At 41.4% G+C, this 24894-nt stretch overlaps 1 protein-coding gene across 1 annotated transcript in view; it reads left to right on the top strand.

The window, feature by feature from the left end:
- The window catches only part of LOC122554345, a 97452-nt gene that overhangs the window by 7816 nt on the left and 64742 nt on the right, over window positions 1-24894 (top strand). Inside the window, exon 2 of the mRNA XM_043699219.1 lies at window positions 13479-13656. Within this exon, the coding sequence (XP_043555154.1) occupies window positions 13479-13656 (178 nt within the window). The remainder of the gene's footprint in view (window positions 1-13478; window positions 13657-24894) is intronic.

The following is a 24894-nucleotide window of genomic DNA, read 5'->3' as shown; positions in this document are numbered from 1 at the left end:
AAGCGGTATACTTATTGTTGAGGGGAATGACCACAGGGGATCCCTGCACTGCCTGCTTCCTACCCTTCCCACCTCTAACTGTTACCCAGCTACCTCTGTTCTCTGGCGTAACTATGTCCCTGTAGCTTCTATCTATCACCCTCGGCCCAAATAATGCATTTAAGGTGTGAGCTGCCCTGTGTGAGACTGTCTGTCTGCCACAATGGTCAGACTGATTCTAATCTAAAAAATGCCATCAACTGCCTTCCAAAGATACACAAAGCCAATAGACCAGATGTCCCATCGTATCAAGCAATGGTGAGAACTGTGTGAGAACCTCTCTGGTTATGTCAAAGGCATCTTGAAACCCATTGTACAGAGGACCCCCAGCTTCTGTCACAACACTACAGATTTCTCACAGAAACTCAGTACCCACGGACCAGTCGAACTGGGAACATTCCTCGTCATAATGGACATTTCAGCACTCTACACCAGCATTGTTAAAGTACAGATTCGAGATGGCTCAGGGAAGCCCTTGCAGACTACAGATCTGTAAACCTCTCTCATGGTTCGTCCCGGAGATCGTACTCTTTGGAAGTCTGGAATAAAATAAAACTCTTACAGTTTAGTTTAATTTTAATTATCCCCTTTATTAATAATATCATTGTTACAACATAACACTGATACCTATAAGCCAGGCTAACTGGATTCTATTAATCCAAGAGAGTAGAAATCGCTATTCTTTCAAGAGCTCTGGCTAGCTACTCTATCGTACTATCAAAAGCAGACCGTTTTTATACACAGGTTTACAAAGGCATAACTGTCACAAACACAAAAGTTAACAAAAGCAGTGTGTGTTCTGTACTAGACAGATAATAACCAAGTACGATAATTCAGGAGAGAAGTTCATTGATACCGAATTTCGTTCCGAGGTCAGAATTGAGCATTGTTTATTAATTTCAGAAAGGAACAGCCATGAATGTTATCACTTGGTGTCTTGTTTGTACAAATTCACTGATGTTAAGGCAAATGTTCTAAATTATCTTATCCTTCCTTGCCATTCTTTTTTTCCCGAGAGTGCAGCAAATGTGTTCTATAATTTAAAATTACCTTTTAGTTTTAATGTTTAAGGACAACATTTAAGGCTATAAACTTTCTCAGCAACTGCCTCAGTACTCAACACCAGCAACTGCCAATTTCAGAGCACCATCCTACAACTCATCCGCTTTATCCTAGACCACAACATTTTCACCGTTGACAACCAGTTCTTCATCTAGACACATGGAGCAGCATGGGGACCAAATTTGCACCCCAATGTGCCAATATTTTCATGCACAGGTTTGAACAAGACTTCTTCTCTACACAGGACATCCAACCAACATTATTCACCAGGTATATTGATGACATTTTCTTCCTGTGGGCCCATGGCAAGGAGTCACTGAAACAACTACACAGTGATATCAATGAGTTTCACCCCACTATCATCAACTCCCCATGGTCTACTCTCTACTATCTGTCTCATTCTTGGACACATGCATCTCCATCAAGGATGGGCACCTCAGTACCTCACTCTACTGAAAACCCACGGATAACCTCACGATGCTACACTTCTCCAACTTCCACCGAAACATATGAAAACAGCCATCCCCTATGGACAAACTCTATGCATACACAGGATCTGTTTAGATGAGGAGGAACGTGACTGGCACCCGGGAGTACTCAAGGATGCCCTCATAAGAACAGGGTAAAATGCTCTACTCATCGACCACCAGTTCTGACATGCCACAGCGAGGAACCATAATGACCTCCTCAGGAGACAGACACGAGTTGCAACTGACAGGGTACCCTTTGTTGTCCAGTTCTTCCCAGGTGCTGAAAAACTACACCATGTTCTTCGCAGCCTGCAACACGTTATCAATGACCATCTTGCCAAGACCTTCCACACACCTCCATTTCTCACCTTTTTAAACAAGCACCAAACCTCAAACAGATCGTTGTTCATAGCAAACTCCCCAGCTTTCACGACAACACCACACAGCCTTATCACAGTGAACGCTGCAAGACGTGTCAGTGTATTGACACAAATACCACCATTACCTGTGGGGGCACCTCCCACCATATACGAGGCAGTTACTCATGCTACTCAGCCAACATTGTCTATCTCATACGCTGCAAGCAAGGATGCCCTGAGGTGTGGTACATTGGCAAGACCAAGCAGAGACTATGGCAACAGATGAATGGACACCGCACGACAGTCAACAGACAGGAGTGTTCCCTCTCAGTCAGAGAACACTTCAGAGGTCCGGGACATTCAACCTCGGACCTACGGGTGACCGTCCTCCAAGGCAGACTTTGGGACAGACAGGCAACAATGCATAGTGGTCGAGCAGAGGCTGATAGCCACATTCGATATCCATGGGGATGGTCTCAACCGGGACCTTGGGTTCATGTGACACTACAGGTAACCCCATTACACTATATCCACACAGACAGACACAGACACAGACACTCTTGCACACGCACACTCCTACAGACCCAGACACTCATGCAGCCCATTGCTCATATACTCCACACAAACACTCCCACACTCTCACATGCACTCTCTCACAGACTTGTACCCCTTTACACTTGCACTCACATACATACACACTCTCCCACAGACACTCTTCTTCCCCCCCCCCCCCCCCCACACACGCGTGCACACACGCACGCGCGCACACACACACACACATATAAGTTTGTGGGATGAATTTGTACTTGCAGAATTACATTTTACTTTGCTCAAAAACTGCATGAATCTGTGTAAGATTCTGTAATTTTTTTTTAGATTAGAATCAGTCTGACCATTGTGGCACAGACAGTCTCACACAGGGAAGCTCACACCTTAAATGCATTATCTGGACCGACATGACACCAATTGTTAAAGTTCACTTGACAATGTAACTTTTAAATGTTCTGCTATTTACATATGAAAGAACTGAAACCAACACGTTCATTCTAAAAAATGAGGTTTAAACAATCCAGGTCTTTTTCAATATATAATTTCAGTTACATCACTGTAAACTTTTGCTATACATTCTGCGCCTTACGATCTTATACTCCACAACCACCTGATGAAGGAGCAGCGCTCTGAAAGCTAATGCTTCCAAATAAACCGGTTGGACTATAACCTGGTGTTATGTGATTTTTAACTTTGTAATGGTAATGTCAATGGACTAGGAATACAGAAAACCCCAGGCCAATGTTGTGTAGATAGGGTTTTGAATCCCATCATGGCAAATGGTGAAATTTGAATTTGATGATATCTAGAATAGAGAGCCAGCCTAGTAATGACTGTATAATCATTGTCATAAAAACCTAATGTTGTTCAGATAAGGAAATCTGCCTTAGCTATTGAAGCCTACATGTGGCTCCAGATCCACTACAGTTTGACTCTTAACTGTTGCCTGAGAATGAACGTATGCCTAGTCTGCAACACCCAATCCTGTGAATTACTTTTGTAAAAAGACAATCAATAAAGGACAAGTTATTTTTCTGCAGTAACCTAGATCTGGATCCCAGCAAACAAAGTGTCTCACTTTCCATTATCTGTTAAGTCAATTTTTAATAACCTTTTCCAGTTTTTAATGCAAAAGTGGACAATCCTGTTTGTATATTTGGAGGATTTCTTTTAATTGAGCCATGGGATGTGGGTGTACTGGCTATGCCTGCATTTATTACCCATCCTTTGTTGTACTTGAGAAGATGGTGGTGAACTGCCTTCTTAAAACCGCTGCCTTCTATTTGCAGTAAAGGAATGGCAATATATTTCCAAGTCAGGATGCTGAATGACTTGGAGGAAAGTTGCAAATGGTGGTGTTCCCATGTATTTGCTGCTCCTGTCCTTCCAGGCAATGTCTGTTGATTTGGAACGTGCTGTCTGTTCACAGATACATTATTGAATTTCTTCAGCGCATCATGTACAATTGTAGCCACTAAGTGTTGGTACTGGAAGAAATCAGTGATTGTGCATAAGGTGCCAAACAGAGTGACTCCTTCGTATTGGATCATGTCAAGCTTCTACAGTGTTTTTGGAGCTGCACCCATCCAGGCAAGTGGGAAGTGTTCCATCACATCCCTGACCTAAGCCATATGGATGATGGGCAGGCTTTGTGGAGTCAGGAGGTGAGTTACTCACTGCAGGATTCCAACCATCTGATGTATTCTTGTAACTAATGTGGTTGTATGGCTAACCCCGTCCAGTTTCCGGACAATGGTAACCCACAGGATGTTGATAGTGGGAGATTCAGTGATGGTAATGCCATTGAATGTTGAAGGCCATTGCCTGGTACTTGTGTTACATGCATGTGACTTGACACTTTCTGTATTTGCTCATAGACTGCTTCAGTATCTGACAATTTGCGAATGGTCCGAACATTGTGCAATCATCAGCAAACATTTATACTTCTGACCTTACAAGGGTTAAAAAGGTAATTAATGAAGTAGCTAAATTGGTTGGGCCGAGAACAGTACTCTGAGGAACCTTTGCAGAGATCCCCATGGAGCTGAGATGTTTGGCCTACGACAACCACAATCTTCTTCCTTTGTGCCAGAGAGGAGTCCAACCTAAAAAGAATTTTCTCCCAAATCCCGTTGATTATATTTTTGCAAGGGCTTCTTGGTGCCACACTTGGTCAAATACAGTCTTGATGTCAAGACTAGTTGCTCTCACCTCTCCTCTTGAATTCTGCTTTATTGTTTATTTTTATACCAAGGCTGTAATGAGGTCTGGTACGGAATGACAAACTGAATATCTGTGGGCAGGTTATTGCGAGGCAAGTGCTATTTGATAGCACTGTTGACCATCATTTTACTGATGACCAAGAATAACTGAAGGGGTAATAATTGGCGAGGTTAGGTTTGACCTGGTTTTTCTGTACGGGACATAACTGGTACTTTCCCACATTGAGTAGATGCCAATGTTGGAAATGTACTGAAACAGCTTGGCCATGCATGCGGCAAGTTCTAGAGTGCAAACCTGCAGGGCTGTTGCCATAATACATCAGGGCAATAGCTTTGCAGTAATCCATATTTTCAGCTATTTATTGATGTCACGTGGAGTGAATTGAATTGGCTGAAGACTGATGTCTGTAATGCTGGGGATCCCCAAAAGGTGCTCTGGTGGATCGTCCATTTCGCTCTTCTGGCTGAAGATTGTTGCAAATGCATCAGCCTTATATTTTATACTGATGTGCTGGGCTACCCCATCATTGAGAATGGGGATATTTGTGGAGCTGCCTCCTCCAGTGAGTCGTTGAATTATCCACCAACATTCATACCTGGATTTGGCAAGACTGCAGAGGTTAGATCTGATCTGTTGTTTGTGGAATCACTCATCTCTATATCTATCGCTTGCTTTTAACGTTGTTGGCATACGCTCATTCTGTTTTGTAGGTTCAACTAGTTGATACTTTGTTTCTAAGTGTGTCTGGTGCTGCTCCTGGTATGCCTTCCAGCATTCTTCTTTGAACCAGAGTTGATATCTCAGTTTGATAGTAAAGGTAATGCGGGAGCTATGCCATGAAGATACAGACTGTATTAGAGTACAGTAATGTTGTTGTTGATGGCCCATGGATGCCCAGTCTTGAGTTGCTAGCTTTGATCGAAGCCTAACCCATTTAGCAGAGTGATTGGAATACATGGCATGATAGAAGCCACTTTAAATATGAAGAAGGGACTTCATCTTCTCGAACACCATGCAGTGACCACCTTTTATGATAGTATGACAGGTATATGCATCTGCAGTAGGCAGATAGAAGAGGATTTGGTTAACTATGACTTTTCCCTCTTCACAATTCTCTTAACCACCTACTGCAGTCTCAATTGAGCAGCCATGTCCTTTAGGACTCAACCAGTTTGGTCAGTAATACTGCTGAGCCAGTCTTGGTAATAGATGTTGAAATCACATACCCAGAATACATTCTGTGCCCTAGTCACCCTATTGATCCCAAGTGCTGGGCAAGCGTTGGGTAAAGAGAAGTTGAGTGGTTCGCTGCAGAGCCTTTGACCTACTATTGTAGATATAGTAATTGTATAAGTGATTCATTTTTGTTTCTAATTAACGGTAATCCCTAAGACGTAGAAAGATTGCAATGCTATCGTAATTGCATGTCAATAGGTGATGTTTAGATTCTCTGTCACTGGATATGGTTATTGTGTAACGCACAAATGTTAGTTACCACGTGTCAACCCAAGCCAAAATATTGTCCCACAAATGCACATGGACTGCTTCAGTATCTATTATGAGTGATGCTGAACATTGTGCAATCATGAGTGAATATCCCTACTTCTAATTTTATGGAAAGAAGGTCCTTGAAGCAACTTAGGATGGCTGGGGCTAGAACACTATCCTGAGGAACTCCTGTAGTGATGTCCTTGGGCTTAGGTAATTGGACTCAGACCATCACAACCATTTTTCCTTGGTCAAAGTATGACTCCTATCTGCAGAGAGCTTCCCCACTTATTCCAGTTGACTCATGTTTTGCTTGGCCTCATTGGTGTCACATTTAAATGCTCCCTTGATGTCACCCATAGGATCCAGCTCTTGTGCCCATCTTTGGGGCAAGGCTACATTTGAGGTCAGGAGCTGAGTAGCCCATGGCACAGCCCAAATTGAGCAACAATAAACAGGTTATTCTTTGCTAGTGCTGCTTGATAGCACTACTGATAATCCCATCAATCACCTTTTATTGATAATCAAGCTTAAATTGAGAGGGCTATAATAGTGTGCATTGGATTTGTCCTGCTGTTTGAGCACAGGACAAATTTTCCACACTGTCAGATAGATGCCACGTGGCAGCTGTAATGGAATAGCTTGGCTAGAGACATGGCTAGTTCTGGAAAACAAGTCTTAAATGCTATTGCAGCAAAGTTGTCAAGCCTTTTCAGTATCCACCATCTTCAGCAATTTCTTAATATAACAAGAAGTGAATCAAATTGGTTGTTGCTGGCATCTGTAATTCTGGAAGCCTCATCTGCTTGGCATTTCTAGCTGTAGATCAATGCAAATGCATCATGCTTATCTTTTGCACTGATGTGAGAGGCTACCTCCTATCTGAGGATGTGGATATTTGGAAGCCAGACCCTCCTAATTTTGACTGGATAGGGATGGCTGGACTACAAATTTAGTTCGCTTGAGGGATTGTTTAGTCCTGTCTATAGCATGCTGCTTCCACTACTTGGCATACAAGTAGTCCAATGTTGTAGCATCACCAAGTTGATACCCCATTTTTAAGTGTGTTTGGTACTGCTCCGAGTATGTCCTCCTGCATTGTTCACTGCATGATCCTTGTCTTAAAGTGATTCCCATTGCAATGAATTCAGTCAAGACACACTGCATGGATCAAAGATCTAAGTTTGTATTATCATGTGATTCATGATGTTGCAGGTAGTATTTCGACATGGATAGAGAATTGGCTAATGGGCAGAAAACAGTAAGTGAGGATAAGGGGTTCTTTTGAGGCTGGTTCCACGGGATTTGGTGCTAGGACCATGTGATGGTCCTGTGTCTTTTGAGAGATTTGTTCTTGTTGTTTCTCTTGCATGAGATGTTGCCACAGTGGTGCCAGAATACTTCAGAAGCAGGGGGTGGGGGTAAATAGCTTTGACCTCCCTTCGTGTTTTTCTTTTAAAATTACCCAGCATTTTGGTTGTTTTCATTTGAGGTCTGGAGCTGGCTGTTGCAGATGATAGGTACAGCTTTCTTGCTGCTATCAAAAAGCTTGAGTTCCCTCTCCGCTGATTTGATGCTTTTCAGCGTTCCTTTCTCCTGGACTAGAAGGGAAATAGCATGTGAAGTGAATTTGTGTCTGGGTGTGTTTATGGGGGTGCTGCTATATTGGAACAGCTAATGATTAGTATGATGGTGAACAGATGAAGAACAGTTAATATATTATCTTATTAAGTATTTCAACAGAGTTAAAGCTATATCAATTCTTCATTTTTGTTTGTATTTTAACTGTGTTTTAAGAATAACGTATAGTTTGCTTAGAATCTAATAGTGGACCAATCAAATCACATCTGGAGCACCACACCTTACACTTATCTTTTTAAATATGATAAAAGTTAGGGTTTCGACTATCTCCTTGGAGATATATTTTGAGGGGGTTTGTTCTGGTCCATAACACCACTGCTTACAATATGTATTATTGACTTGAGGGAAAGAAGTGAATGTATTGTAGCCAAATTAGGAGATGACCAAGATAGGTGAAAAAAAGCAGGCTATATGAGGGATGAAATTTGCATGTTGTGTGATTTTTTAACTTTGTACACCCCAGTCCAACACCAGCATCTCCAAATTGAAATTTACAGAGATATTGATAGTTTAAGTAAGTGACAAAAAGTTGGCGAATGGAGTAAATGTGTGAAAGTGTGAAGTTGTTCATTTTGCAAGGCAAAGCAGAAGAATGAGATTATTTAATCAGAGAAAACCTGCAGAAAGCTGCAACACAAAGGGACTTCAGGTGACAGGAGACATAGAAAACAGCAGGTGATCAGGATGGCTAATGGGGTTGGAGTATAAGAGTAGGAAAGTCTTACTGAACTATACAAGGTGCTGGTGAGACCACATCTAGAATATTGAGCGTAGTTTTGGTCTCCTTATTTAAAGAAATATGTTATTTCATTAGATACAGTTCAAAGAAGGCACGGTGGCTCAGTGGTTAGCACTGCTGCCTCACAGCGCCAGGGACCAAGGTTCGACTCGAGCCTTGGGCAACTGTCAGTATGGAGTTTGCACATTCTGCCCGTGTCTGCGTGGGTTTCCCCCGGGTGCTCCGGTTTCCTCCCACAGTCCAAAGATGTGTCGGTCAGGTGAATTGGCCATGCTAAATTGCCAATAGTGTTAGCTGCATTAGTCAGAGGGAAATGAGTGGGTTACTCTTCAGAGGGTCAGTATGGATTTGTTGAGCCAGAGGGCCTGGTTCCACACTGTAGGGAATCTAATCTAAACTAGGGTGTTCTGAAACACAGTGGGATTGTTGTATCAGCAAAGGCTATATGGGTTGAGATTCTACACACTGATGTTTAGAAGAATGAGATTTGACTTCATTGAAACACATAGGAGGATTCTTAAGGGGCTTGACAGGATAAATGCTGAGAGAATGTTTCCCCTCATGAGAAAGTCTGGGACCAGAGGCATAATCTCCATAAAGGGATACCAATTTAAGACTCAGATGAGGAGGAATTTATTACCACAGAGAGCTGTGGATCAGAGTTCTTGTGTACATTTTAAGGCTAATATAGGTTCTTATTAGGGGAATCGAGGGTTGTGGGGAAAATGCAGGAAAGCAGACATGAGTAGTATTGGATCGATTATGATCCTATTGAATGGCAGAGCAGCTGTAGGTGCCTCAGAGTCTCCAACCTGCAACCCCTAACCTGACTTAAATGCCGTGCTTCCAAGCTTGCTTTGGGGACAGCATTAAATTTTGTCTATTAAACCAACACCCCTCTCTACAAACATTGGCTGCTGCTTATTTCCAGTATTTTCTTCCTTTTTAATTTCAGATTTCAAGAAAACATTTTGGATACTATTGCTACGCTATTTCTAACAGAATTCTTTCGCTTTCTCATGCAATACTGACCCTATTTACACATCTGGATTACCTTGGTTGAATAGAGAAGACATGGGAAGACCATGCAATTATGAATTTGGATGCAATCAGAATTCAGCAACCACTTGCATTTAAATGGCAAATTTAATCAGAATGGAAGTGAGATAATTGGGATAAATATGGTAGCATCTCCCATTTCTTGGCACAATGATTCTAATACTCCTTGGACAGAAAGTATCCTCTGAAGAGGATATTGGATAGTGAGGATAAGTGAATATGATGAATGCTGTATAAAGTTTTTAGCTTGGTACTCTTTGGAAATCAGTAAAGAAGATTTTTCCTTCAGAATTCGGGTAATCCATAATGGGTTAAATGATGCTTGATCTCTGGAATGAGTGGGCATGATGAGCAAAGTGTTTTTTTCCTATTCACTATTTTGTACTTTTTCTGCAATATGATTATGTACACAATTGAGTAAATGTATTTACTATTTAGTGACCATTTAAAAAATATATTGAAACAGCCCAACAAAAATGCTTGCCTTAATTGTGACTGGTGCTATGATCCAGCTGACACAGGACTAAAAGCAAACCTTCGGGTGAAAGTGTCTTGATAGATCAGCTTTTGAATTTGGTTACCATGGCGAGCATATTCACATGAGGTTTCCAACATTGTTTGATACAAGAACATCAGTTTATTACACAAAAATCAAAAACCTCCATGTCTTGATAGTTTAGAATGATTTTAACATAATCCACAAAACAAAGTTTCAACCTATTTCCCAGCAATGTCCATTACAGGTACTCAATCCTAGAGAAACACCAATTTCTTATCTGGCACTTAGCAGTTCTTCTTGAACTAGAGAGGGAGTGTTGTCACTTACCTTTCAGTTCTAGTGGCCCAAACCTCTCAACAGTTCGGACAATGTACAAACTGTATATAAGATCTTACAAAATGGTGACTTTATAAACTAAAACCCTTCAACAGAATGGCTGTTCTCTTTAAATGAAGTCCTGATCCCTTTGAACTGAAGTCAAACTAATTAATGGCTTCTGATCTATTTTTTCTATTTGTTGTAAACTCAACAATGTAAACATTCCTGATGAAGTGCTTATGCCTGAAACATCGATTCTATTGTTCCTCGGATGCTGCCTGACCTGCTCTGCTCTTCCAGTACCATACTCTTGACTCTGATTTCCAGTATCTACAGTCCTCACTTTCTCCTAATGGAAGCATTTCATCAGTTAACACTACCGATATATTTAGGTCACTGTTACAAATTACTTTCTGACCTTGTTTTTATGAGAAAAATGTTTTCTTCTTAAACCTGAAATCAAATCTAACTGCCACTATTTCAAAAATCCAAATTTCCCAATGGTGATAATATGGTACCTGATTATCTCAGAACATAGCTAGAACCTTCCAGAAACTTCTTAAATCAATATCAGACAATCACCACCATGTACTTCCTGATCGGTCTGAGATAGTAATTATGGTGTTATAATTTCCTATAGATGCTTGTCTGCAAGTAAAACCCCTACACAATAGAATTGCAAGCTATAGCCATTTGACAAGACTTTCCACTTAACCTGTAGACCATCTGCAATGGCTATTTGTAGTACAAACCTTTATCTTAATGGCTTGGTAAAGTGGTAAAGTACTCCCACAGTACTGATTTTTTAAACTGCATTTAGAAATTATAGTCAGTTAAAGGCTCCGCATTGTTTCATGCAGCATCGACTGACAATATTAACATCCCAACTATGAGTGACAAAGGCCTCTGGTCTGGACAAAGCAGCCAATTACTTAGTTATGATCTCTCTAAGTAAAATTTTCTTTAATCAAAGCAGAAGTTATATTTAAGCAAAACTTCCTCAGAAGACTTTCAAATTTGTTTTTAAGAGAAGAACCAGCCTATATTTGCCCAACTATGGCCAAGTATCCCCACAAAGGAATTCCAGACTGCTAATTCCTGTTTTGATCCTTAGGACTCCATCTTAAAAGGAAGGATATTGATAAACTGTTATTCCTCAGCTATAGAGTCATAGAGCTGTATAGCATAGAAACAGACCCTTCGGTCTGACTGATCCATGCCAATCAGATATCCTAAATTAATCTAGTCCCGTTTTCCAGCATTCGTCCCATAACCTACTAAACACTTCCTATTCACATAGGTATCCAGATGCCTTTTCAATGCTGTAATTATACCACCCTCCTCCACTTCCTCTGGCAGCACATTCCATACACGTACTACCCTCTGCATGAAAACGTTGCCACTGAGGTCCCTTTTAAATCTTTCCCCTCTCACCTTAAACCTGTGCTCTTTGGTTTTGGATTCCCCCAACCCGGGGAAAAGATCTTGGCTATTCAACCTATCCATGTCATCATGATTTTATAAACCTCAATAAAGTCACCCCTCAGCCTCTGACACTCCAGGGAAAATAGCCCCTGCCTTTTCAGCCTCCCCCTGTAGCTCAAACCCTCCAACCCTGGCAACATCCTTGTCATTCTTTTCTGAATGCTTTCAAGTTCACATCCTTTCTGTAGCAGGGAGACTGAATTGAATGCAGTATTCTAAAAGTTGTCTAACCAATGTTCTGTACTGCCACAACAATGACCTCGCAGCTCCTATACTCAATGCACTGGCCAATAAAGATAAGCATACCAAATGCCGTCTTCACTATTCTGACGAACTGAAACTCCACTTTCAAGAAACTATGAACGTGCACTCCAAGGACTCTTCATTCAGCAACACTGCCCAAGACCTTACCACTAAATGTACAAGTCCTTCCCTGATTTGCCTTTCCAAAATACAGCACCTCACATTTATCTAAATTAAACTCCCTCTGCCACTCCTCAGCCCATTGGCCCATCTGATCAAGATCCCATTGTAATCCGGGGTAATGTTCTTTGCTGTCCACTGCACCTCCAATTTTGGTCTCATCTGCAAACTTAATAACCGTACCTCCTATGTTGACATCCAAATCATTTATATAAAGGACAAAAAACAGTGGACCTAGCAACAATTCCTGTGGCACACCACTGGTCTCAGGCCTCCAGTCTGAACAGCAATCCCCCAGCACCGCGCTCTGTCTTCTACCTTCAAGCCAGTTCTGTGTCCAAATGACTAGTTATCCCTGTATTCCATGTGATTTAACCTTGCTAACAGTCTACCATGTGGAATATTGTCGAAAGCCTTACTCAGGTCCATTTAGATCACAAGCACTAGTCTTCCCTCATCAATCCTCTTTGTTACTTCTTCAAAAAACTCAATCAAGTTAATGAGACACTATTTCCCAAGCGCAAAGCCATGTTGACTATCCCTAATCAATCCTTGCCTTTCCAAATACATGTGAATCCTGTCCCTCAGGATTTTCTCCAAAAACTTGCCCACCACTGTTGTCAGGTTTACCAGTCTATAATTCCCTGGCTTTTCCTTACCACCTTTTCCTTACCATTAAATAATAGTACCACTTTAGCCAACCTCCAGTCTTCTGGCATCTCACCTGGCTTCGGGTGATACAAATAGTTATGTACATAAGTAGTAATTGTTGACTTTTCAATTCTAATTTTCCATGTTTCTGAGTGAATCTGTGTTGCAAAGTACCCCCCACAACTAATAAACTGTGAAATAGACCCCATTCTTAGTTTAACTTGAGCAGAGTGCTATTGTTGTGCTTACAAAGTCAGAGTCTGCAAACTAAGAAAGTGGCGGAGATACACCCCAGTCATTTTTTATTAAAAGAAAAATTGAATCAATCTACTTTTGTTCAGATTTGAGAATAGATCGAAAGATTTGTTTAAAATCTGTAATTTGTCTAAACGGACCTGAAATATAAAAATCCTTATGTTTACTATTGGAATGGTAAAAATGCATTTTTGTTTCATTATGCTGTTGTTTTCCAGATTTGTTTGAAAATGGAGGTGCAGCCATGTTCAAAGTCGTGTCTTTTGACACACCCACTGGAGTAGTGCTTGCAGTTACGTTTGCTAGCAAAGTGAAGAGTAACTACAAAATTGACTGGAAGGCTGTGCAGCATGAACATAAGGAAAAGGCGCACGTAGAAGATATTGAACAATGCAAGTAAGTTCACAGGAGGGGAAGAAGAGATTTTCCAAAGTAAAATAATAATACCAAGTGCCACATTGAATGAGAGCCATGCATTTTCATCTTTGAAGTTATGTTGATATCATAGAATGGAAATCATGTTTAATTGTCAACTTGAAAGAAACAAAATGAATTTGTAAACATGAAACTGATACTGAAGAAACAAAAGCAGAGTACTGCAGATGCTGGAAATGTGAAATAAGAGCAAGAACTCAGCAGGCCTCTGTCTCTTCACTATATCTACTACCCTGCTATTTGACTGTTGCGTCACCAGTTGTTCTTTAATCTCCCCTGGCATTCATCCCATCCTGAAAGGTTAACTGTTTCTCTCCACAAAGGCTGCCTGACCTGTTCCGTTTTTCCATCTTTTTTATATTCTTAATAGTACAGAAGCCTGAATTGGGTATTAATTTGCATGAAATTGTCCAACACCGTCAGGGTGATTGAAAACATTCTCGTTGGAAAACCAAAATATAAGACTGTTATGACCAGGCAGGATGAGATCACATCTCCAGTTTATTTTTTTAAACCTTTTTTTGTTCAGTTACAATAGTCTTTTTTTTTCTTCTCTTTTAGCACATTGCTAGCACACTTCAATTAAACTTGATTCACCAGCAAAAATGAATGAGCCAATTCCAAAGTTTTCTGAAGTGAAAGAAACAGTAGCTTTCTTTCTTACTACCCATCGGAAATAAGGCACCTCAACAAATATGCACATTGTATCAGTAATAAGCTGAGAAAGAAATAGGGGAATGGTGTGTAGTACAGTCAGCAAAAACAATTGCAGATCTAAAGATCCTTTAGGTAGCAATAATCGGCTTAACTATTGGTCCTATTCTTTTACATTTGCAAAGTTTGCAGTTCTTGAATTCGGTGTCCAAGAATTTTTCCAATTCATTTTTTGTGATGCTGGTTTGTGCAAGTGAGAATGTTGTGTTGCTTCCTTCTGTCCACTTTGTTCAAAGGCTGCAGTGTGGATAACCGCTGCTTCTCAAATTCTGGTGTCTGTGTCTAGTGGGCGGCATGGTGGCACAGTGGTTAGCACTGCTGCCTCACAGCACCAGAGACCCGGGTTCAATTCCTGCCTCAGGCAACTGACTGTGTGGAGTTTGCATGTTCTCCCCGTGTCTGCGTGGGTTTCCTCCGGGTGCTCTGGTTTCCTCCCACAGTCCAAAGATGTGCAAGTCAGGTGAATTGGCCATGCTAAATTGCCCGTAGTGTTAGGTAAGGGGTAAATGTAGGGGTATGGGTGGGTTGCGCTTCGGCGGGTGGGTTGCGCTTCGGCAGGTCGGTGTGGACTTGTTGGGCCGAAGGGCCTGTTTCCACACTGTAATGTAATCTAAATCTGATCTTTGTTTCATTCCAAGCTGCATTGTTTGTTGTAGGCAAGCTTTCATCTCTGTTTGTTCAATGATCATGCATACGTGATTAAAGCAAGCGATACAAATTTCTTTACACCTCAGAGTTTCAATGTTTCATGATTAAAATGATAATTCCAAGGAAATCAGTTTCATATATTCCATATAGGTTTTCCATGCTTGGTAGGTGATCATTTTAGGTCAGTAATATCCTTTTGACAACCTGCTTTGTTAATCAATTAAAGTCAGTTATGAAAGTTTAATATTGATAGTTCATTTCCACAATATTTATCATGATATGCATGAATTTTATGAAGTTTTTCTTTATCTTTTGGAACTGTCAAATACTTGCATTCATTAATGAAGAGCATGTTTCTTTTGATCTGTGGAAGGAAAAAGTTAATGGAAATTTAGGGTTGCACATTTTTTTGGGCTAATTCTAAGTTGTTGTTTTATATTGGAGGGTTTAACCCCACAGGGTTCAGTAGATTCTTACCATATTATTTATTATTTATTTAGTCGTGAAGTGATGTTGCAACTGTACAGGACTTTGGTTAGGCCACATTTGGAGTACTGTGTGCAGTTCTGGTCACCTCACTTTAGGAAAGATGTGGAAGCTTTGGAGAGGGTGCAGAGAAGATTTACCAAGATGTTGCCTGGAATGGAGAATAAGTCGTACGAGGATAGGTTGAGCGTGCTAGGCCTTTTCTCGTTGGAACGGTGAAGGATGAGGGGTGACTTGATAAAGGTTTATAAGATGATCAGAGGATTAGACAGAGTAGACAGTCAGAAACTTTTTCCCCGGGTGCAACAGAGTGTTACAAGGGGACATAAATTTAAGGTGAAGGGTGGAAGGTATAGGGGAGATGTCAGGGGTGGGTTCTTTACCCAGAGAGTGGTGGGGGCATGGAATGTGCTGCCTGTGGGAGTGGTAGAGTCAGAATCTTTGGTGACCTTTAAGTGGCAATTGGATAGGTACATGGATGGGTGCTTAAGCTAGGACAAATGTTTGGCACAACATCGTGGGCCGAAGGGCCTGTTCTGTACTGTATTGTTCTATGTTCTATGTTCTATATCTAACCAAATTCACTCTGTTAATTACCTACCATGCCCCTTTGGTATCTCTCACATCTGGTTTCCACCCCAACTTGTCATATGCTGTTCGCCACTGCCACAGCAGATATCCCAAAATTGCCTTACATAGTCGCTGACCGTTTGCCCTGGAAATAGCTGACAGGGTTATCAGCATCCTGCTTTATGCAAATGGTCCCTGACATCCAGCCCCAGTTAAATCTCTTGCGTGGGATGTTATCAAAAATCTGAAAGTCCAAGTAAACCACTTTATTATACATTTAGTACCTGGCTTTCCTTTATCAATTGAACTAGTTACATCCTCTTAAAACTTCCAGTAGATTTGTCAAATATGATATCCCTTTTGAAAATTCTTGCTGACTATATCCAATCCTGACACTGATTTCCAAGTGCTCTGCTATTTAATCTTTTATTATGCACTCCAGCTTCTTAGAGAAGTTGAGGAAGGATTTAATTGAGTTGCTGAAAATGCAAAGGTTTTGAGAGAGTAAATAAGGAGAAATTGTTTCTGTTGATAGGTGAATCAATAACCTGAGGACACAGAATTCAGATAATTGTCAAAAAATCAGAAGGAGGATAAGAAGAAGCACTGTGTACTAAAAATTGTTTTTGTGCAACATTCACTGTTTGAGAGGATTAGAAGCAGATTTAGTTGTAATCTTCAAAAAGAAATTGGATCACTTTTTCAAAGGGATTTATTTACAGGACTATGGGAGAGGAGCTAGTGTGTAATGGATTGGATAACTCTTTCAAAAACTGACATTTAAATGATGCATGAATGACTTGTTTCTTTGCAATATGAATCTATCAGAATTAGGTGCTCAAAGCTTTCACAATGTAATCACACTTCCTGAGCTTCCAGGATGAAAATCATATCAATTAACTGCTTCTAGGTACCAATACATAATTATTCCATTCAGAATGATCTTCAACTGTAGCTGAAGAATACTACAACGAGATACATGCCACCGTATGATTGGTGATCAAGATGACTTTTGGATTATTAAAGGTTTGATTTTCTGCCTAGATAGATCAGGAAAAGCTGTTCATTGTGTTTCAAGCTATATTTTAAGCATAGTTATAGCCTGTAATTTCCTTTTTGAAATTTTATGATGTGTGATAATATTTTATATTGCTACCAAGGAGGACTTTATTCCTTTGGAACTCGTACTTTATGGAAAAGAGTACTGCAATTATCTGCATTCAGATAAGACCATAAGACAAAAAAGCAGAATTAGGCCATTCAGTCCATCAAGTTTGTTCTGCCATTCGATCACGGCTAATATGTTTCTTAACCCATTCTTCTGCCTTCTCCCTGTCACCCTTGATCCCCTTACTAATAAGAACCGATCTATCTGTCTTAGATTCACTCAATGGCTTGGCCTCCACAGTTCTCTGTAGCAAGGAGTTCCACAGATTCACCATACTCTGAAGGCATTCCTCCTCCATCTTGGTTCTAAAGGATCATCCTTTCACTTTTAGCTTGTGCTGTTGGGTCCTAGTCTCTCTTACAAGTCTTCTCCATGTTCACTCTATCCAGGTCTCTCCGTATTCTGTAGGTTTCTAAACTCATGCTTCTAAACTCCATCGAGTACAAACCCAGAATGCCATTCATGTGACAAACCCTTTATTCCTGGGATCATTCTTCTAAACCGCCTCTGGACTCCTTTTTCATGCCAGCACATCCTTCCAAAACTGCTCACAATATTCCAATTACAGTCTGACCAGACCCTTATAGGATGCTGCCTGACCTGCTGTGCTTTTCCAGCACCACACTCTCGACTTTAATCTCCAGATCCTTAATACAACTCTGTTCTTTCATTCTAGCTGTCCTGAAGTGAATGCTAACACTGCGTTTACCTTCCTAACTGCCAGCTGAACCTGCATGTGAACCTTAAGAGAATCCTGAACTAAGACTCCCAAGTCCTTTTATGCTTTAGATTTCTGAAGCTTTTCCCATTTGGAAAATAGTCTGTGCCTCTATTCTTCTTAACAAGATGCATAACCTCTCACTTTGCCACGTTGTATTCAATCTCCCACTTCCTTGCTTACTATTTTAGTCTATGCAAGTCCCTCTACAGCCTCTCTGCATCCTCAACATGACCCTTCCCTCCACCTATCATTGTGTCATCTGCAATCTTAGCAACAATGTCCTCCGTTCCTTTGTCTAGATTGTTTATGTATAACAGGAACAGTTGTGGTCCCAGTTAAAAATCATAATACAACAGGTTATAGTCTAACACGCTTATTTGGAAGCACTAGCTTTCGAAGCACTGCTCCTTCATCAGGTCCCAACACAGACCCCTGTGGAACATCACGAGTTACTGGCTGCCATCCTGAAAAAAAAATGGATCCCCGCTCTGTCTTTTGCCTGTCAGCCAATCCTCCAGTAATGTTCCTTACATTAACAATGAGGTGTACTGTTGCAATCATTTTTAAGCCACTTTATCAAAAACTTCTTTTTTTAAATTATGCTAGTGTTTAGGCTGGACAAGAAAGCAAAGGGCTAGTTTGGTATGTGCTTGGTGAGGTCATTCGAATTCCCATGCCATTGGTCTATAGCTGTGAGGGTAACAGATTTGACATTGAATTCCGGTGCTGTCCCCCTCCTGGTGCTTTAGACATCATGAGTATGCAATCCTTTATATCACTTGAAGGAGATTTGAAGGCATGAGTCTGAGAGTTGATGGCATTTGTACCATGGTTAGCTACCTTGTCTGACTGTGTATGACTTATTGCTGTTCTAGTCAACCTTGGAAAGAAGAAAAGTATCGAAGTGAAGTTATCCTGGAAACTACGCAATAAGCCAAGTAGTACATGTTTGTTAACATACTTTTGTCCCATTGTAGTGTTGCACTTCCCAGCAAGATTTGACATTGTAGAAGCAGCCCTGTAATCTGCTGAGGTTGCATTGGATGCAAGTTAAAATTACTTCGTATATTATTTGCACCACTCATTAGTCCAATCCATTGATGTAAAAATAGTTTGATTCACTTTGTGGCTAGTCCCCAACAATTCAAATGCAACACCTATTTCCAATTTATTTCTATCATTTACAATGGAGGAAAAATGATCATGGGATTCGAGAAAAGAACTGCCAGTCTGCTGAGCAAACAAGCAACAGGTGCATCGTTTGCCAGGCCAAATTTGTAATTAACATCTTCATGGACAACTGATAGTAAGATGCCAGGCCATTATAATTTTACAGAATGTCAGGATTAACAAAATACAATCATTTGTTGATTTCAAAATGGTCATATACACTTTGCATCAATGCCATCACCTTCATCAACAAAGGATTTCAATGACCATCAACTTTGCAAGCAACAGCATTAAGTCTCTCAAATAAATGTTTACAGTCTTGGAAATTGCCATGATCATTCATCTTAAAGCATTCTGAGGGCATGAGTAATTCACACATGGAAACCCATCCATGCATGATGTCTGTGAGATCAGACACCATTTACAGCCATAGTTGAAGATACCTATGCATTTTCCTAAGACACTAGCTGTGTGCAGTGCCATGGCAAGAAAGCAGAACTTTATGATGAGTTGCGCTCTAATAGATGCTTGACAGAGGCATGATTGACTGAGTTGCCTTCTGTGCTGCAAATGCCTTTACCTATATAGAGACATTTTTTGTGAGGGCCGAGCTGGTGACATTACTTAAAACTGGAGCCAGAGCTAACAAATTTTAAGTGAGGAAAAACTTGTGCTGAGATAGAATGATAGTGCTACTGGGTCAATTTTTATGTTTAAATCTGAGATTAATAGATGCTTGAAACAAAAATGGTGAGGAATGTGGAACAAAAGTGGGTACCTATATTTGAATGTCATCTGACATTCGTCTTTGTCATATGTACCCAAGTACAGTGAAAAGTTTTGTTTTGCATGCAATACAGGTTGATCATGTCTCTGCATATAAGGAGAGGAGCGTTCAGCAGTCTGTTAACAATGTGAAAGAAGCTGTTCTTGAACCTGTTCGTACGTGTTGAAGCTTCTGTATCTTCTGCCTGATGGAAGAGGTTGGAAGACTGTATAACCGAGGTGGGAGGAGTCTTTGATGCAGTTGGCTGCCTTTCTGTGGCAAAGAGAAGTGTAGATCGAGTCCACGGATGGGAGGTTGGCTTGTGTGATGGTCTGGGCTGTGTTCCTAACTTTTTTGTAGTTTCTTCCTGGACAGAGCAGTTGCCATTCCAAGTGGTTATGCACCCAGATAGAATGCTTTCAACAGTGCATCTGTAAAAGTTAGTAAGGGTGCTTAGTGACATGCTGAATTTCCTAAGCCTCCTGAGGAAGAAGAGGTATTATTGTGCCTTCTTGACCATCATATCTACGTGAGAGGACCAGGACAGATTGTTGGTTAACATCACTGCTAGGAATTTAATGCTTTCAACCCTTTCCACCTCAGCTTCATTGATGTAGATAGGGGCATGTCCTCCTCTTTCGTTCCTTAAGTCAATGATCAGTTCTTCAATTTTGCTGACATTGAGGGAGACATTTGCACCACAACACCAAGTACCTATTGCCTTCCTGTTTCTGACTCATCATTATTTGATATCCTTCCTACAACGGTGGTGATGTCAGTGAATCTGTAGATGGCGTATGGATGTAATTTGGCCACAGTTGTGAATATACAAGGTGTACAGTAAAGGGTTGAGTACGTATCCTTGCAGGGTGCCAGTATTGAGGATAATCCTGGAGGAGGTGCTGTTGTCTGTCTTCACTGATTGCAGTTGGTGAGTCAGGGAGCTGAGGATCCAGTTGCAGAAGGCAGATCTGAGACCTAGGTCTTGGAGTTTGGAGATTTGTTTTATTGGGATTACAATGTTGAAGGTGGACCTCCAGTCAAGAAGTAGAAGCCTGATGTAGGTATCCATTCATCCCTGGAGCATCTGGACAGTAAGTACAACTAGGGAAATAGTGCCTGCTGTGGACCTGTTGTGCTGGTATGCAAATTGCAAGAGATTGAGGTAGGCTGGGTGGCTAGAGTTGATGTGAATCATGTCTAATCTCTGGAAACACTTCCTAATTATGGAGGTCAGAACCTCATTGAGGCACATTGCATGTGTTTTCTTTGGTATTGGGATGACAGTGGTCTTCTTGAAGCAGGTGGGGACTTCAGATTTTAGCAAGAAGAGGTTAAAGATGTAGCAAATACCCCCACCAGCTGGTCCACGCAGGATCTGAGTGTACAGCTAGGAACTCCATCTGGACCGATCACTTTCCTCAGATTCACTCTCAAGAAGGCCAATCTCATGTCTGCAGCGGTGGCCATCAGACATGGGAGCAGAAATTAGGCCATTCAACCCATCGAGTCTGCTCTGCCATTCAGTCATGGCTAATAGGTTTCTCAACCCCATTCTCCTACTTTCTCTACTTGACTCTTGAACCCCTTGACAATCCAGAATCTATCTGTGTTTTAAATGTATGACCTGGCCTCCACAGCCTTCTGTGGCAATGAATTCCATAGATTCACCACTCTCTGGCCAAGTTACTCCTTCTCTCAGTTCTAAACAGTCTTCCTTTTATTCTAAGGCTATACTCTCAGATCCTAGGCTCTCCCACCAATAAAAACATCTTCCCAATGTCCGCTTTGTCCAGGTTGTTCAGTATTCTATATGTTTCAATTAGATCCCCCCCTCAACTTTCTAAACTTCATAGAGTATAGTCCCAGAGTCCTCAAACATTTCTCATATGTTAAGCATCTGGGACAGTCGGAACAAGTGACGTTATTCCACTGGTATTCTGCTCGAACCAAGCTTAAAAAGCAGTGAGTACATCAGGGAGGGATGTATTTTTTCCTGCTATTTTTCCGTCCTTCATTTTGTATCCTGTTATGTAATGTAGGCCTTACCACAGGCTGTAGGTGTCCATGTGATTAGTTTGGGCCTCTAACTTGGTCTGGTACTGCCTCTTGGCACCTTTTTAATGCCTTTGCGGAGGTCATATCTGGATTTCCTGTACAGGTGTGGGTCATCCGACTTGAATGCCACACACCAGTCTTTAGTGGGCAATGGATTTCCCAGTCCATTCAGGGTTTCTGGTTGGGAAACATTTGGATTGACTTCTTTGTCACTCAGGCCTTCATGCATTTGCTAATGAAGTCTGTGATGGGGGTGACGTACTCCCTATGTTGTCTGCTGAAATATTGAATATGGTGCAGTCCACTAATTCCAAGCAGTCCCAGAGAAACTCTTCAGCTGCCTCAGACCAGCATTGTACTGCTTTCTGTGCTGGGTCCACCTGGGGCGGCACGGTGGCTCAGTGGTTAGCACTGCTGCCACAACGCCAGGGACCTGGGTTCGATTCCAGCGACTGTCTGTGTGGACTTTGCACATTCTCCCTGTGTCTGTGTGGGTTTCCTCTGGGTGCTCCGGTTTCCTCCCACAATCAAAAGGTGTGCGGGTTGGGTGAATTGGCCATGCTAAATTACCCATATTGTTAGGTGCATTAGTCAGGGGTAAATATAGGGTAGGGGAATGGGTCTATAGTGTTCAGGGATGTGTAGGTTAGGTGCATTAGTCAGGGAGAAATGTAGAGTAGTAGGGAATTGGTTTAGAAGATGGGTTACTCTTTGGAGGCTCGGTGTGGACTTGTTGGACTGGAGGGCCTGTTTCCACACTGTAGGGATTCTATGATTCAATTTCTACATGTAAACTGGCGGGAGGAACACAACATTGTGATGTGATTTTTCCAAAGTGCTGATGGGGTATGGAGCAGTCAGCATCTTTTGATGGTTGTGTATTAATGGTCAAGGATGTTTGGCCCCTTGGTGGAGCAGGAGTCATATTGGTGATGTTTCGGTAGCATCTTCTTCAGCTTGGGCTGATTGAAGTCGCCTTCCACGATGAATAAAGTCTTGGGGAATTTTATCTGTAGTGCATTTGTAGCAGTATAAATTTCATCCAGTGCATTGAAAGTGCATCAGCCATCCCTCTCCCCTATTTCTATCCTGCGGAAACAACTTTATATAACCAACCTAATTGTAGCTTTACCCTCCATAGTGAAGGCTTGGTAGCTGTGGCCATGTTTATTTAAAATATATTTTTATTAAAAAAATCTTTTTTTCTTTTAAACATTATAACAAAACCAAATAATTCAAACAAATGTGAAAAAACAAACCCACTAATTACATAGATAAATAAATAATAACTCGAAACTAAGCAAGAAAAGGAAAATATTAAAAATAATAACCATAAACATAACTATAACACAGCTCAGTGAAACAAAGCAATAGCCTTCGATCATTGAGCGCATATGTTTATACATATTCATATGTTCATAGTTCCTCCTCTCTGGATACCAGACTCATGACATAGAATTGCCATGGTGAGATTAAGGCCCTTACTGGTATGGCAGACAGATCTGTACCCAGGTAGTCCAAAAAGGGCCGCCCCATCTTATAGAAATTCTCAGTTTTGTGGTGCACCAAACTCTGAAGAAAGTCCAAGGGGATGTGCTCCATGAGTAGCTTACACTAGCCCCCCAGCCTTGGGGGATTTTCCGACACCCACCCTAACAGAATGTTCTTTCTTGCACAAGAAGTGAGGATACTGAAAAGCCTTCTTTTTGTATGCACCTAATGAAAGTGAATTAACAAAGCCCAGAAGAAGAGCTACCAGGTCCATCTCCACTTCCGTCACCATGGCCTTCTCTATTTCGCCTACCACAGCGCTCCAGCATGCACGCAGTCTGTGGCAGGACCAAAAACAATGATGTAAGCGTGCCCACACTCATTTTACATTTAGGACACATTGATGCTCCCACTTTAAATTTAGCTAGGCAAAATGGGGCCAAATGGACCCTGTGGAGAATCTTCAATTGCAAGGCGTGGGTCCTGTTGCAAATCAAGATCCTTCTTGAATTTTCCCAGATATCCTCCCATATTTCAGAAGAGATCTCAACATTCAGCTCTCTCTCCCATACCTTACAGAGCAGTTTGGTCTCGTCCAAAGGACCCTCTCACAATAGATGATCAGCGTTACTAACAGATACTGTACCCTGAGCATTCAACACCCTCTTCTCCTTGTCGGAGCTATAAGAATTAGGTGTGGTCTGTTTTTGTCTGAAATTTCTAATTTGAAAGAAATGAAAGAGGTCCCTACTGGGCAATTCATATTTCTTAGCCAACTGGTCAAAAGACATCAATAAGTCCCCTTCAAATAAATCACCCTGACGCATTGCCCTTCACGCCTTGACAATATTAATGACTATTGGACTATGGCAATATTCATTAACTGCCCTCATTTTGCCTAAGAACATCAGACTAATAAGTGGGCATCTTGCCTGAGATGCTTCTATGTCCAATCAAAGTCAGTGAAGAAACCCCCCCCGATCAATTTTTTTTTAATCCCCAGTTTTTTTTTTTTCTGTTTACTTTTTTCCCCACTACTGCCTAGCTGTGGTAGTGCTTATTTTTCCCCAGCACCCATGTTGTGTGTATGCAGGTGTGGGACACAGTGTACAAATCTTTATTCACTTTCCACCACCAAGAATAAAAGAAACACCCAAGTGGCCAGTGACAAGCAGTGCCCTTCACATCAAGAGCAATGCTGCATGGTCAAACAGTGAAGGGGAGGGTATGGATTAAATCAAAATGGAGTTCGACGGGGAAATAATACACTCCACTCCCTGTGGTGCCCACCTCTCCCTGAACAGCTCAAGGGAATTGGTGGACACCATGTGCTCTTGCTCCAGAGACACTGGGCTCTAACATAATCGCAGAAGAGGGGCAGGCAGTCAGCCCTAATGACCCCCTCCA

The sequence above is a fragment of the Chiloscyllium plagiosum genome, chromosome 11, assembly GCF_004010195.1.
Source record: "Chiloscyllium plagiosum isolate BGI_BamShark_2017 chromosome 11, ASM401019v2, whole genome shotgun sequence".
Lineage (NCBI taxonomy): Eukaryota > Metazoa > Chordata > Chondrichthyes > Orectolobiformes > Hemiscylliidae > Chiloscyllium > Chiloscyllium plagiosum.
This window is presented reverse-complemented; position numbering and strand designations above follow the sequence as displayed.